This window comes from Oncorhynchus kisutch, linkage group LG14, assembly GCF_002021735.2.
Source record: "Oncorhynchus kisutch isolate 150728-3 linkage group LG14, Okis_V2, whole genome shotgun sequence".
Taxonomy (NCBI): Eukaryota; Metazoa; Chordata; class Actinopteri; order Salmoniformes; family Salmonidae; genus Oncorhynchus; species Oncorhynchus kisutch.
Window position 1 is genome coordinate 55,869,333 of NC_034187.2, and position 15,932 is coordinate 55,885,264.

The 15,932-nt window shown below is 40.4% G+C and overlaps 1 protein-coding gene across 2 annotated transcripts; it reads right to left on the reverse strand.

Annotated features, from left to right (window-relative positions):
* Positions 1-349: 349 nt before the first annotated feature.
* Positions 350-8,296, reverse strand: LOC109903613 (tapasin). 2 transcript variants are annotated; one of them, XM_020500427.2, is made up of 9 exons: positions 8,115-8,282; positions 7,133-7,315; positions 6,644-6,892; positions 6,037-6,396; positions 3,844-4,161; positions 3,473-3,571; positions 3,296-3,324; positions 1,350-1,386; positions 350-1,003 (listed from the first exon to the last, which is right to left on the reverse strand). In XM_020500427.2, the coding sequence occupies exons 1-8, from the start codon at positions 8,170-8,172 to the stop codon at positions 1,375-1,377; spliced, it is 1,308 nt and encodes a 435-aa protein (XP_020356016.1). In that variant the 5' UTR covers positions 8,173-8,282; the 3' UTR covers positions 350-1,003; positions 1,350-1,374. The 2 variants fall into 2 exon arrangements, with proteins under 2 accessions (XP_020356016.1, XP_031644432.1); XM_031788572.1 differs by having other exon boundaries at positions 357-1,003; positions 7,933-8,296.
* Between the last annotated feature and the right edge of the window lie 7,636 nt (positions 8,297-15,932).

Genomic DNA, 15,932 nt, shown 5'->3' on the forward strand with positions numbered 1-15,932 from the left:
CATTGTAGAATAATAGTGAAGACATCAAAAGTATTTAGTCAGCCACCAATTGTGCAAGTTCTCCCACTTAAAAAGATGAGAGAGGCCTGTAATTTTCATCATAGGTACACCTCAACTATGACAGAAAAATGAGCCTCTTAAAGAAGAAGTTACAGGTCTGTGAGAGCCAGAAATCTTGCTTGTTTGTAGGTGACCAAATACTTATTTTCCACCATAATTTGCAAATAAATTCATTACAAATCCTACAATGTTATTTTCTGGATTTTTGGTGGCACAATTGGTGGCTGACTAAATACTTTTTTGCCCCACTGTAAGTATTCACATCCTTGAGTCAAGTTGTGTGGAAGCAGAAGCACCCCTAGTCAAAAGATCCTAGGATTTTCATATGATAAGTACTTCTTATCTACTCATCACATGACCAATAATGCAAATTAAACAGGCGAAACTGTTCTGAAGATGAACAAAGGCTTTATTACATCCCATCACAAATAGTCTTCATTTACTCAAAGTTGTTGCTCATTCCTGACCACACATTAATCTAACAACTCTGATGTGATGGTAGGAACATCAATAAGAAAAAAACGATTCACAGTAGCCTATACTGTCTATACAAGGCAAGATATCATTAAATATTACCCAAAACAAACTAAATGTAAACAATATATAAACACACTTCCATGATGAAAACAAATCTATATTCTAATTGAAAAGATTACCTTCAGAATCCATAGAAAGCAAATAATGACAGGGTTCAATCTTCAAATACAGGGTCCATTAACCAATTAGAACCACTAATAACACAACATAAAATTATCTGCATCCACATGTACACACGCTCATATGCACAAGTCTCTTAGTCTCCTAGTGGTTAGAGGGTTGGGCCAGTAACCGAAAGGTTGCTGGATCGAATCCCTGAGCTGACAAGGTCAAAATCTGTCGTTCTGCCCCTGAGCAAGGCAGTTAACCCGCTGTTCCCCGGGTAAGGCAGCCCCCCCGCACCTGTCTGATTCAGAGGTGTTGGGTTAAATGCGGAAGACACATTTCAGTTGAATGTATTCAGTTGTACAACTGACTAGTCCCCATTTCCCTTTCCCCTTCTTTGAGAGATTAATTTTCATACTGTTATAAAACAGTAGTTTAATTTGTCAATATTTAAATCAGTCATCTATTAAATTATTTTTTAGCAGTCATCTATTAAAATATTTTTTACAATATTCTTGTCAGGTAAATTCATTGTCAACTGCTGTCAGAAACTAAATATCTTATTTCCATGTACCACCTTCCACATCCTTCCACAAACTCTACACTTTTATTCCTGAAATTCCAGCTTTGTTCCATTACACACTCACCTGGAAGTCCCAGGTGTTATCACATTTACTTCACTTTCTGTAATTGAGAGAGGATGATGATGACCCCAATGTGTGTAAACTAACAAAACAGACAATGGGAGAAATCCAAAGATCTCATTCAAAATTCACTAATACACAAAAGATAATGTCGTCATATTATATAGTAATCCAGGGGCTGGAGTTTTAATTAGAGTGATAGAGCTTGAGATAAAAAAACAGTTTTGGGCAAGACAGTGTAAGCTGGGAAATATACATAGATACAGTGTATTTGGAAAGTATTCAGACCTCTTTGTCACGCCCTGACCTTAGTTATCTTTGTTATCTTTATTATTTTGGTTAGGTCAGGGTGTGACAAGGGTGCTTTGTTTAGTTTTTATATTTGTCTAGGGTTTTTAGTATGTCTAGGGTTTTTTGTAGGTTTAGGGGTTTTCTAGTCTAGGTGTTTATAAGTCTATGGTTGCAGAGATTGGTTCTCAATCAGAGGCAGCTGTTTATCGTTGTCTCTGATTGGGGACCAAATTTAGGTAGCCATATTCCTTGGGTATCTTGTGGGTTGTTATTCTATGTTTAGTTGCCTGTCTGCACTAGCCATATTAGTGTCACGGTTCGTTTTGTTGTTTTGTATAGTTTGTTCGTTCAGTGTTCTTTCGTCAATAAAGAAGTATGTACACTTACCAAGCTGCGCCTTGGTCTCCTCCATATGACGACCGTGACACTCTTCCCCTTTTCCACATTTTGTTACTTTACAGACTTATTCTAAATAAACATTGTCCTCATAAATCTACACACAATACCCCATAATGACAAAGCGAAAAAACAGGTTTTTAGAAATGTAATAAAAAAACAGAAATACCTTATTTACATAAGTGGTCTCCATCATTCTTAAATGGAAGAAGTTTGGAACCACCAAGACTCTTCCTAGAGCTGGCCCCCTGGCCAAACTGAGCAATCGGGGGAGAAGGGCCTTGGTCAGGGAGGTGACCAAGAACCGGATGGTAACTCCTACAGAGCATCCGAGTTCCTCTGTGGAGATGGGAGAACCTTCCAGAAGGACAACCATCTCTGCAGCACTCCACCAATCAGCCCTTTATGGTAGAGTGGCCAGACGGAAACCACTCCTCAGTAAAAGGCACATGACATTCCATTTGGAGTTGGCCAAAAGGCACCTAAAAGACTCTCAGACCATGAGAAACAAGATTCTCTGTTCTGATGAAACCAAGATTGAACTCTTTGGCCTGAATGCCAAGCGTCACGTCCTGGCACCATCCTTACGGTGAAGCACGGTGGTGGCAGCATCATGCTGTGGGGATGTTTTTCAGTGGCAGGGACTGGGAGACTTGTCAGGATCGAGAGAAAGATGAACAGAGCAAAGATTAGAGAGATCCTTGATGAAAACCTGTTCCAGAGCGCTCAGGACCTCAAACTGGGACGAAGGTTCACCTTCCAACAGGACAACAACCCTAAGCACACAGCCAAGACAACGCAGGAGTGGCTTCGATAATCTCTGGAGAGACCTGACAGTGACACTCCCCATCCAACCTGACAGAGCTTGAGAGGATCTGCAGAGAAGAATGGGATGAACTCCCCGAATACAGGTGTGCCAAGCTTGTAGCGTCCTATCCCAGAAGACTCAAGGCTGTAATCACTGCCAAAGGTGCTTCAACAAAGTACTGAGTAAAGGGTCTGAATTACTTACAGTATGTACAAAATAATATGTCCGTTTTTTTATTTTATACATTTGCTAAATGTTTTGCTTTGCCATTATGGGGTATTGTATGTAGATTGACGAGGGGGAAAACACAATCTAATCCATTTTAGAATAAGGCTGTAACATAACAAAATGTGGAAAAAGGCAAGGGGTCTGAATACTTCCCAAAAGGCACTGTACATAGTAGTTACTTGTAACTACAAAATATGTCTGACAACATTTATTAAAGCGTAATTACCTTTTCTTGTGTGTTAGCAACATCGGACCCTATAAAGACAAGAAAAGGACAAGCATTAGATTGACAAACAAGATCCAAATGCATTCTTTGGATGGACACAGTCGCTTTACGGCTTCAACATCGTACGTTACATTAGTGTAGTTTTTGTGTATTTTAGTTCAAACTGATTGTAGTTACCAGAGCTAAAAGTCCAGGAGACGACCTGGATCAAACCATAGATCCCCAGGGCCACAGCAACCATCGCCATATAGTCCTCAATGGAGGGAGCACTGACACCTGATTGGGGTGAAGAGAGAGGGAGTACATTTAAGACATATGCATGAGTGTTGTATTAAATCAAATGTATTTGACTTTTCAGATCAACATAATTGCATATCAGTAATTATACTAGTATGCCAAGAGACACTGACCATAACGACAGATCTAGGATCAGATGACCTTACCCCAATCATAACCTTTGCCTTTACAGGGATATAAATATCTGGCTCTGAATCAGTGGATAGGGGTAACATCCATAAACTTAATGCAGCTCTATTAAATTCTCTCACCAGCGATATTGAGGGTGACGCTGGCCCGCCGGGTGCCTCCATGGTGGACGGCCACACAGGTGACCTCCCCACCCAGGTCCAGCTTGGCTGAGTCCAACTCCAAACGGCTGGTCTGGCTGAAGGTGCTGTCTGGACCCTGTCTGTGGCCTGTCACGCTGCCCTGACCCAGGGGCCTGACCTTACCGTCCGGCCCTGTTAACATCCAGCGGAACTCCAGGGAGAGGGGGTAGAATCCTGACGCCTCGCACTGCACCGTCACCACCTGGCCGGGCATGGAGAGAGGGAGTGGGGAGGGGAAGATGGAGAGGGAAGGAGGCTCTGGAAGAGATAGAGGGAGAAAGAGGAGGGAGAGAATGAGGTAAGATAGGATAATACACTGTCATGACGTTGGCCTGGGGGGTAGGTTTATGACAGTCATAAATACCTCCTCCCCCCCTTTTCCTCTCTCTACCCTACTGATGTTACATTTGCAAAACCCTTGGTTAACATAGAGATTCTGGGAACATCAGAAGGTGGTGGGAAATGAACTATATTCTGGTAATCCGACCAATTGAACATATGCAGTGGTACTTAATGAATATGATGTCAGTTTGGTTGTCATCTGAGACATTCTCAGACTCTACAGTGGAAAGTCTACACATCAGAGTTATCGGATTCACATGGAATTGTTGTTCAATTTAAATGTTTGAATATGAAATTATTCGTGATGGGATGAAATGTGATTTTAGCTTCTAAAATGTGAGATTTGGGTTTTCATAAAGTAGGGCTCTGCTCAATCAGTGGCCCGTCCCTGTGAAGGGTGTGATCTGGTTGGGCATTCTATGTTAATTGTCTAGTTTGTCTAGTTCTATGTTTGGCATGATATGGTTCTCAATCAGAGGCAGGTGTTCGTCATTGTCTCTGATTGGGAACCATATTTAGGTAGCCTGTTTGGTGTTGGGTTTTGTGGGTGATTGTTCCTGTCTTTGTGTTTGCACCAGATAGGGCTGTTTTGAGTTCGCACATTTCATTGTTTTGTAGTTTATTCATGTATAGTTTTTCTGTTATTAAACAAACATGAATCATCATCACGCCGCATTTTGGTCCGCCTCTCCTTCAACTAAAGAGAACCGTTACAGCCCTCCTCTCCCTTCCTATATAAAGCCTTGACGACAATGTAACCTCCTGTTCCGAGGACGTGAGGACGACGGTCCGATGTCAGAATGGTTAAGATAATAACTACAGAACGAAGCCAACATCAGCGTGAGCTTTGGTTGAAAATGGTATGAACTTTGAACTCTTATTCACTACAGAAGTGATACCTCCTAGCCGTTGAGTTAGCAACAGCTGCTGCAAACGAGAGTTAGGAAGGAACAGACAGAGTATCCTGTCTTTCACACAACGACGTTACTACAACTTATCCAATTGACCACCAGAGACATTCTTCAAAGGACAGAGGACTCGGTTTGGCAACACGGTCTTCCCATCTACCACCAACCTACTGAAGCGCAGCTCAGAGTAAATATTTAATGCATTTTCCTTTTCCAAATGGGTGGTAATTTAGAATGCATAAGATACTGTATTCACGATAGCACAGCTTCACCCTTTGTTCCTCAGTCTTCCCGCTCTTTCACAACAAACCCAGCCCTTTTCTTTTGTGTAACAAGCTGTCATATCAGTTCCACCCGCTAGGGACGTTTTCCTTTATGACATCATTTATAATCAAGTTACGATTTAATTATGTGTATGTGTAATTCTGTGTGATTAGTTAGGTATTTTTGTAAATAAATAATTAAACCCAATTTTGTATTGCTGATTCAACTTGTTAGCCAGGGTTCGTGCAGATAACCAAGAATTTACAACTTTCATATGAGACTGAATTAGGATGACGATTAATATTGACTGCTATTGATGTAAAATATTACTAGGTCTTTAAGAGTTTATTCAGAAGATAACAGCTCTATAAATATTATTTTGTGGTGCCCCGACTCTCTAGTTAATTACATTTACATGATTAGCTCACAACAACACACTTATGGCATGTAATCTAATGACATTTAGTTGACCATGACATACCATTATAAGACTGTACTGTATAAGGAGTTGCAGTAGTTATTTCAGTGAATAAATATGTAAAGACAAAGGGGTTGAGATTCTAAACATTTCAATGGTTTAGTATTGGCCGACTAAACAAGCGTTTTTATCTCTCCTCACCTACAATCTCCAGCTCCACTGCCACCTGAGCCAAGAGATAGGGCAAGTACACCATGCAGATGTAGGTTCCTGAGTGGCGCACTTGAGCTTCCTGCAGGATCAGTGATGCATCTCCTGTCTCGTGCAGAGCCGTGAAGTCTAGCCCCGATCCCTCTTCCTGGGTCTCTGCAAATCGGTCACTCTTGCCGTCGTAGGCCAGGACCAGACGGCCATCGCCCCTGAACTGGTAGCGCCACTCCACGGCGAAGCCAGAGCCAGAGAGAGGAGAAGAGGCATCCACCCAGAACCCACAGTCTAGAACAACTGGTTCCCCGAGTCTGGAACGGATCATGAAGGTTCTACTGGACACACTGAGCACCACTGGGAGAGAGGGGTAGGAGAGAGACGTTACACTTTTAACACTACATTACCTGTGACATTACGTGGTAATAAACATCACAGGTTGCTATACTTCCTCATGGTGTATGACAAATTAATTTCAATTATGGTTAATAATAATTCATTATCACTGTGGTGTTGGTCATCACTTGTAATGGTTATATATGACAATCTGTCTGACGTTTACAACTCTTGCTCAAGAAGAACGTCATTCCTTTTTCAATCATACCCTTGGGTTCCTTGGTTGCCGTGGGAGCACGCAAGACATTGGAGAGGCGCAGCTGTCCGTCAAAGCCCTGCAAGGTAGCAGTGTACCAGTCGGCTTGCAGGTAGATCGGACTGTGGGCAGAGTCCGTGAGTGGGACTGTCCATTGGACAGTGGATGGCTGAGGCATGAAGGGGTTGATCTCACACTGTGATTTCTGGACTGAGCCTTCTGGTGGGTGCAGAGAAGAACTGCAGAGGGTAGCTGCTGGGTCTGAGGAGAGAGGGGGAGATTTGTCTATCAAAGTTATCCTTTCAATTAAATAACATTTATTTTTCTGAAAAGCTCTGCCTAAAATGGCAACGCTCTTGTAGCCTTGTATAATTTAAATGACAGGCTTGGTGTCACACATAATTGACTGACTGCACCTGTAACAGCCACTGGTTTGTCACTCAAATCAGGCATGATTTCTAAAGAGATTGTTCTATTTAATATATAACAATAAGTACTGACCAGTGACGTAGTAGACTCTATCATGGTCTGTAGGTGGTCCCTGCTTTGACCTGGTTTCTTCACTGTCTGGGTCTGTATTGATGTAAAGTAGTGACTTCTCCTGGCTCATAGCAGCATGGAAGCCACCACCTGGTTTCTCCTGGACAAACCAGCACTCCAGAACTGGACAACTTGCTCCATAGACTGGAAGAGAGAAGGATGAGGGAGTTGTGTGAACGTGAACCCAACCAACGTGGGAATGTGAAAAAACAGAATGAAATAGAACAACACGGTAGCTCCATGGGTGAAGTGATGTAGACTTCTGTAGAATAAGGATGGGTATGAAAAGGCAATCAGAATAGAAACTAGTTATTGAGTAATGATACACGCTTAGCATTAAGACTGTGGAAATGACTCTAAATCTCTATAGCGTTATGTAGGGCTGTTTTCCCCGTGTGCATTTTCTACAAGGTGTATATACTATTATGCAAAGTATCTATTCTTATATCAGCAGTTAAACCAATAACAAAGGCACCTCCCCACCACTGTTTCAGGGGAATGGGCCTGGAGAAATGCGACCACTCTCAAATTCAAAGACAGAGTTATGGATGCAATGACTGACCATCCATGATAACAAAAATTATAGTTGTACATGTTTTTTAGGCTATACAGTGTTTGTTTACAGTAATTTTGTTTACAAACATTGGAGTAAAACAAGATTATATTTTGTGTTCTGATGGGATAAGACTGTTGAACTAAGCTCACGATCCATTTATAAATGACATTCTTCAAGAGTCAATGGGTACATACAGTATCATTACCTTATAAGTCCAGAAATGGACGTAGCATCTTCTGATTGCCCCTTTAACTCAACAAAGTGTTTTTGTTGTAAATTAGCTACAACCTAAGGTTAATTGAGTATACAGAATATACAATAACTGTGCCACCAGTAACACATCCAACACCAAATCAAATGTACAGTACGAAAAGCTGACCAATTTACCGTGCATAACGTAACTAAAGGCAAGAAAGGATTGCAATATTATTGATATATTGGTCATGTTAGTTTTCGACAGTGTCCTCGACTATTCTGTAGTCTGATGGATGAGAACAAATATGGAGAAATATGTCTTCAGAGTTCCATTGTAACTCCCCACAGCAAACTCTACTTTCACTTTCATTTTGCAGACAGACACTGACATGCGCATAGCCAGACGAGGCAGAGACAAAGCACCATGGTATACAGTAGACATCAGTAGGTTTATAATTGAACACATTTATGAAGATTTTACACTATTGTGGAGAGATGTACTGTTTGGATTCTTTACATACAGTAGAAATAAGCGGAATCATTTTTATGTAATTAATTTCATTATTCTTTTGGCCAAATTTCATATACACAAATGTAAATTTACAAACAGAAAACCACATTTTCGTACCCTACAAAAAGAAATTGAACTGTATTTTAAGACTGTTAAATGCTCTACTAACAAAAAAGCTGTTAGAATTGTAAGTATATACATGTCCCTTAAGGTCCTTGTGTAATTGTAATGTGATATTGTACCCCCTAGCCCCGCCCATAGCCCCGCCCCCAGCCCCGCCCCTAGCGCGATTGTCCATTGTTTGTAATCTATGTATGCTTGTGTTCTCTCATGTGCTTTATGTATTGATTTGTTGTTAATAAAAAATATTTAAAAATAAAAAAATAAAAAAACATGGTATACAGTAAAACCAAAAATAGTCCAGTATGTACGGTTTAGAAACTACGGAAGAGTATTAGGGCCAAGTGAAGAGAAAAAAAAATAGTGACAGATGGTACTTGGATTATTATTTTTTGCAATATAGTACTTTAAAAAAACTGGAAATATTTCTAGAATAAAGTGGCAATATTTCAAGCATAAACTCGACATTTAATTTCCTGAATAAAGTCCAAATGTTTAGAATAAAGTCGCAGTTCTATTTCAATATTAGCATAGGGTATTTTGTTAAATGCATGTCTCCCTGGCTGCCTTTTGCTGTGCGCGCCACCGTCTCTTTTAGCACATAATAACCATATGATTATAAGTAGGCCTATTAGGACCTGGAAGAAGTTGTGAAGAAATAAAGAAACTCCGTGGTAAAACTAAGTCAGGACACTGATTTTATGAGGGATAAATGCAAAAACGTGAAAAATAAATTGAGTTCCAAACTCAGAGAGCTTGTGCACACATTGCAGAATGCACAATGAACACAAGATGGCGCTCCAACACTACACCGCTCACCAGAATGGTTAAAATCACATGATTTCTTAGAAACAAGGATTTAGGTCATCTGAGGACAACAAACGGAACAGTACATAGCTCAAGAGAGCTATTTCATGTCACAAATGCACACCCAGATTTGTGATGACAGACAACTTCTACGTGACGGAGTATGGTGAAGTTTCCTTAAAAACGCTGATCTTAGGTCATTTTAGAATCTTCCCCACAATGGCTAAGATTAGGGGGGAGGAGAAGCGGATCCTAGATCTGTACATTGAGGAAACTTTTCCACGGAGCTACAAAGACAACCAAAAGTCAACCCAAGTGCTATATACTAACTGAACCTGATTTGGTTATCCCATTCACATACCAGAACATGCTGTGGGAGTGGCAAAAAAATCCAGAACACATTTTAATTGGGGAGAAAAAAAATGAGAAAATATGACCATAGATTGCTTGTGCAGGCCTGTTACTGTAGTTATGGTCAAAGAGTTTCAGCTAGTATCCACTGGCTCTGTTCTAGTTCTTTCAGTAACCTGAAGTCGTTGTGACACAAAAACACTGAAAATAATGTAGGCTAACAAAAAAAATTATGTGTCAATGTTAGTCCAACATCCTACACAGCAGTTTGGGTATGAAAAACCATGTACTGTACAGGCTCCTAGAACAAGATGATGTGCCTGTGTGTCGGACATCTCACGATTGAGGGCAGATAGACACAAGATGGCTGCATCAGGAAAGGGTGTAGGATTTACCTCAACAGTGTTTGACTCCACCTTCCTCTGTATGTGTGTGTTTGTGTGTGTGTGTGTATATGTGTGTGTGTGTGTGTGTATATATGTGTGTGTGTGTGTGTGTGTATATGTGTGTGTGTGTGTGCACAGTACTTTGATTGCATTTCTATGCTGTATTATTTTGTTGCTGTGTTTTCAGTGTGATGATATAAAACAATTTAATATCACATGGAGCTAGATCCAACATGATGCACCTCCTTCAATGGGTCATATAGAGTACCTCAAATCAAGCTCCATAGACCCTAGCCTGAGATGGCTCAATTGTGTCATCCTCCCAAACCACAAGCCCTCTGAGAATACTATAGAAATAATACATTTTTTCTCCTCTTTCATGTCAAAGTAATCCACCTCCTAATTTGAGTCAAGGCCATTGTAATAACTAGGCCTACAAGACCTAGTTGGTTCCCGAGTGGTGCAGCGGTCTAAGGCTCTGCATCTCAGTATAAGAGGTGATACTACAGTCCCTGGTTCAAATCCAGGCTGAATCACATCTGGCTGTGATTGGGAGTCCCATAGGGCAGCACACAATTGGCCCAGTATTGTCTGGGTTTGGCCAGGGTAGGTTGTCATTGTAAATAAGAATTTGTTCTTATGACTTGCCTGGTTAAGTATAAATAAATAAAGACCTCCCCGTATTTAGGTCTACCACAATACACTTGCAGGTTATCTAAACTGGCTTGTTTCCGTTATCCCAATAAATCTGGTATATGCCAAACAATGACCTTTCAACACTTGGTGGTGAATTTCAGTGATGGGGAAACTGCAATTACATGTACTCAGCAAAAATGAAGATATGGCTTCTCATTCACAAGTCTGGTTATAATACAGGGTCTTTCTAAAGGGTGTAAGGACCTCTCAGTGAGGTGGTGGTCTCTTACTGTATGTTTCTGTTTTAAGACCATGTGTCTATCATAGACTTGGTATAATTACATTATGACTGTTTTAGACCATTTTCTTCTGTTTCAGATTAAGTACAGTTTTCAGATAGTTTGCTTGTCTGTGTGTCTCAATCTTCTGTCTGTCCGTCCTCATTTGTCCCTGCTACATGTGCTGTGTTTTCATGACAAATTGATACTGAAACCTACAAACTCATATCCGTTCTGGGGTGATGCTGGTTGGGACGCTGCTCTGTTTAGATACATGATCTCAGTGTAACAGAAGGAGGAATAGAACAGAGATGAACAACAGCCTCAAACTCAGGTGCTGATGACCATGAAAATGAATCAGCATACTCTAATGTAGACTTTCAAGGGGCATGTGAGGTAATGACATAGACATTGACATAAATAATAAATAACATTATTGATATTGGTCATTTATAGGCCTTTAGTTTCTCACTATTTATGAACCTGCATGCACTATCTGGAGACATAAACTATCAAGAGTTGCAACTAAGCCCTCAAAGTTAGTGAAAATATCTAGACCCCCTGCTCCATACCCAAGGAGAGCACTGTTTTGGGCCTAATGGTTGACTGACATTCATACAACATACTTTGATTTTTGTCATAAAAAAATGTAATAAAAAATCTCTGCTGGTTGGTTCCACCTGGATTTTATGCTACTGATGCTTGAGCCAGCTAAATTCTCATCCGCTCAAAAACGATATACAAGCTAATATCGTGGTGCAAAAAAAGAAAGAAGAGAATTTGGGCCTGATGTTTAATAAAACCTTCATTCAGCCAAGAAATCCATATTTTAATTGATGGACTATTCAATAAACTGAACAGTCATGAACTAATGAGATGAATTAGTTGCATTGCAGTTATGTATGGTGTTGATGCCATTCAGATTTATCCAGCCTTGATTTGGAATGAATCAGTAACTGACAAAATACCTCAGCCTTAGGAAATCGTTAGGGAAAGAAGTCACACTTCCAGTTTGCACTAATCGTTATTTAACTTGCGGTAATACAGAGATACAGACTGTATAAAATCATACATTAGCTCTCTAACCTTCTCTTTATTGTGTCTTAATTGAAAATGAAAGCATTGTCTTCCTTTATTCACCATTTCAACAAGGAAACAGCAATACCAGTATAAATAACCAACAGGCTCTGACAATATCCAGAAAGTATTAACACTTCAAGACCCTGTGGTCAGATGGCTTTTCATGAAGACGTCCTGGTAGATAATGGAATCGAATAACTCTAACATCTCTAAAATGTTTACGTTATTGTCCATCTCTTAAGGGACATAGTCCCCATACCGCAGGGGCAGTTTTATTTTAACCCTTGTCCTAGTGTAGCATGGGCACCTCTGGGATCCTCAGGGCCACTCCTCCACATCCTCCTGAAATTGTGGAGGCACGGTCGGCAGAGATAACTGCCCTGGTGGGGTCTTACCTGTCTCCTCATTATGTGTCCTGCCCACACCATCCAGAGGATATTCCCAGTCTTCCCATGTAGCCCTCCTGTGCCCTATACTCTTCTGAACTGGGCGTATGTCCTTCCAGTTCCTTCGAAACTTTCGTCCCTTTACTTCCACTTCATATGAGGTGACAGGAGCACTCTGACAGCTTGGCCTTGTTATATTGACTTGTCCTGACGTGCACGTTTGTGAGCCTGAACATCCCTAATGACCTTTGGTGCTTGTTGTTGTTATGTTGTTTGCTATTCTAAAGTGAATACTGATACTGAAAGAAAACACGTCATTTTAAAGTTCACCATTTATCATCTGACTGTGGATATTTTATGTTTGACTGTATCCTTTTTAGACTGTGGTTTTGTCTCTTTCTTGTAGACTCTGATGTTGGTTTAAACTCCTCCAACAACTCTTCAAAAGACATGAGGTTTCTCTCTCACTAATCAAACAGGTGAACATCTTTCTGTGTGTCTTTGAAACACCAACGTCAACTTTCTCACCAATCCCCTATTGACGTGAATTCATGTCATGATGTACTCAGGTTTGACTTACTAGTGGATATCTCAAGTCAGGATTTGTCCCAAGACTTTTCAGTGGAATATTGTCACGGCGGAAATGACTGGACCAAAGCGCAAGGGTGGTGAGCGTACATTTATTTTTATTTATGTAAATGTCACCAACAAAACAAGAAACAAAGAAACTACTGTGAAGCTTAACTTGGGAAACAATGCCACTAACAAAGTCAACTACCCACAATAACAAAAGAGAAAAAAGGCTACCTAAGTATATTTCCCAATCAGAGACAACGATAGACAGCTGTCCCTGATTGAGAACCATACCTGGCCAAAACATAGAAACAGAAAAACATAGAAATAAACTAGAATGCCTACCCTAGTCATACCCTGGCCTAACCAAAATAGAGAATAAAAGCCTCTCTATGGCCAGGGCGTGACAAATATGCGTTATTTAAAATAAAAAAAAGATTGCTTATGTACTATTTTCACAAGTATGTGGTAAATTTTGAAAACTCATAGTACAAAACTCCAAACTGGTAACACCTGTAATGCTGCCAGTCTCACATAAACCTTTCATTGTATAATCAGTACATTGGTTTAATTTGCAATTTAGTTATTTTAACAACCAGTTAATCCAATGGCAAAAAATATAAGATACATGTTCCAAAATTACCTTTTAAATGTGGTATGCTACAGTACTGTAAATTACAGTACATTACACAGTTTCACATTAGGCAACACACTTGCCTACCCATAAAAATTGACTGAACATCACATTTCCATCATTTCTATCCCATGTGTGATCAAAGGTATGATCATTGAAGACATCATTCAAAATGTAATTCAATTAAAGAAATGAAAGAAACAATGTTTAGCAGGCACTAGTTTGCATCAAGAGTGTCTTGAGCATTTGGCCACAGGTTCACATTGAAATCGCAGTAAATATCTTCATTGTTGATGCATCTGGGCAAACACCTTTTGGCATGGCGAATCCAAGTATGATATAGGTCTGGACTGAAATCAATGCATGCCTCATCCATGGCCTGAAGGAGGGCGGTACGCTCATTGGGAATGGCAGTCATACACCTTCCATTTGTACTGTGATGGTCTTGAGAGAATCTGTTTGTAAGAGCATGGCTCTAGCAACACTAGAGCTGTAGGTTCGATTCTCACTGGGGTCACATACCAAAATGTGTGGGCTATTGTTATTTTTGAAAAAAAGTATCTGCTACATAAATGGCATTATATTACAAAATTACAGTACTGTATTGGCCAATGCAAATTTAGTCACATATCCCAAAAATGTTTTTGCTTTGTCATTATGGGGTATTGTGTGCAGGTTGATGAGGGGGGAAAAAACAATTTAATCCATTTTAGAATAAGGCTGTAATGTAACAAAATGTGGAAAAAGTCAAGGGGTCTGAATACTTTCCGAATTCACCGTATGTTATGTGATAAAGTAAGTACACCCCCTGGAAAGTTGACATTGTTTTTTTTACAGATTCATTTGTAATCTTGACTTCAACACTATTGACAGATATATTAACATAATTTAACAAATAGCACTGAAAGAATATACTTTGCAATCATTTATACATACAAAATCAACAGAAATGCAATTCGATAGTGTCAAAAAAATAAGTACACCTGTAACGGGATTCCTCCTGGGAAGGAGAGGCGGACCAAAATGCAGCGTGGTTATAATTCATGGTTCTTCAATAATGAAACTATACATGAATAAACTACAAAACAAGAAACATGAAAACCCGAAACAGTCCCGTGTGGTACAAACACTGACACAGGAGACAACCACCCACAAAACCCAACACAAAACAGGCTACCTAAATATGGCTCCCAATCAGAGACAATGACTAACACCTGCCTCTAAATGAGAACCATATCAGGCCCAAACACAGAAACAGACAAACAAGACATCCAACGTAGAATGCCCACTCAGATCACACCCTGACCAAACAAAACATAGAAACATACAAAGCAAACTATGGTCAGGGTGTGACAACACCCCTAGCTTCAATAGCTGGTGTTGCCCCTTTCGGCTGAAATAACTTAACATTAGCCTTTTACATCTAGCTACATTATCAGGGCACAAGGCGAGACCCAAATGAAGACACGTGAGGCAGATGGTTTGAGTCTTGATAGTTTAATAAATATCTTAAAGGGGTAGGAAAGAGAATGGTCGTGGACAGGCAAAAGGTCAAAACCAGTTCAGAGTCCAGGAGGTACAGAGTGGCAGGGAGGCTCGGGATCAGGGCAGGCAGAATGGTCAAGCAGGCGGGTACAGAGTCCAGAAAACAGGCAGGTCAAAACCGGGAGGACTAGTAAAAGAGATTAGAAGCAGTAGTACGGGAAACTCGCTGGTTGACTTGAAAAGCAAACAAGACGAACTGGCACAGAGAGACAGGAAACACAGGGATATATACACCAGGGATAATAAACGACACCTGGAGGGGGTGGAGACAATCACAAGACAGGTGAAACAGATCAGGGTGTGACATACATATTGAACTTCCATCCTCTCAGGCCAGGAGCACAACAATGTATAAATGAATGGTTGGATTAGAATCGTCATTATAGTCATTGGCCAGTACGGAGAATTAAGTAAAATCAAAGTTCAAATCCCTATCTCCACCCGTTGCTATTTTAGGAAAGGGCTAATTTTAGCTAGCTGACTAGCTAGCCACCGGAGGACAACAACATAACAAGATGCAACAATTCAAGTTTTTCTGTCAATGACATATGCTCTAAATGGGATTTGATAGGAGTGACGCCAAATCCATGCTGGCTTCCCTTGACACTTTTTGGCTGTCCCAGGACCATTCACTGTAGAGCTCAATGCTGATTGGCAAATGTTTTATACTTATTTCATCAAGGGAGGCGAGATGCTAGCTGGC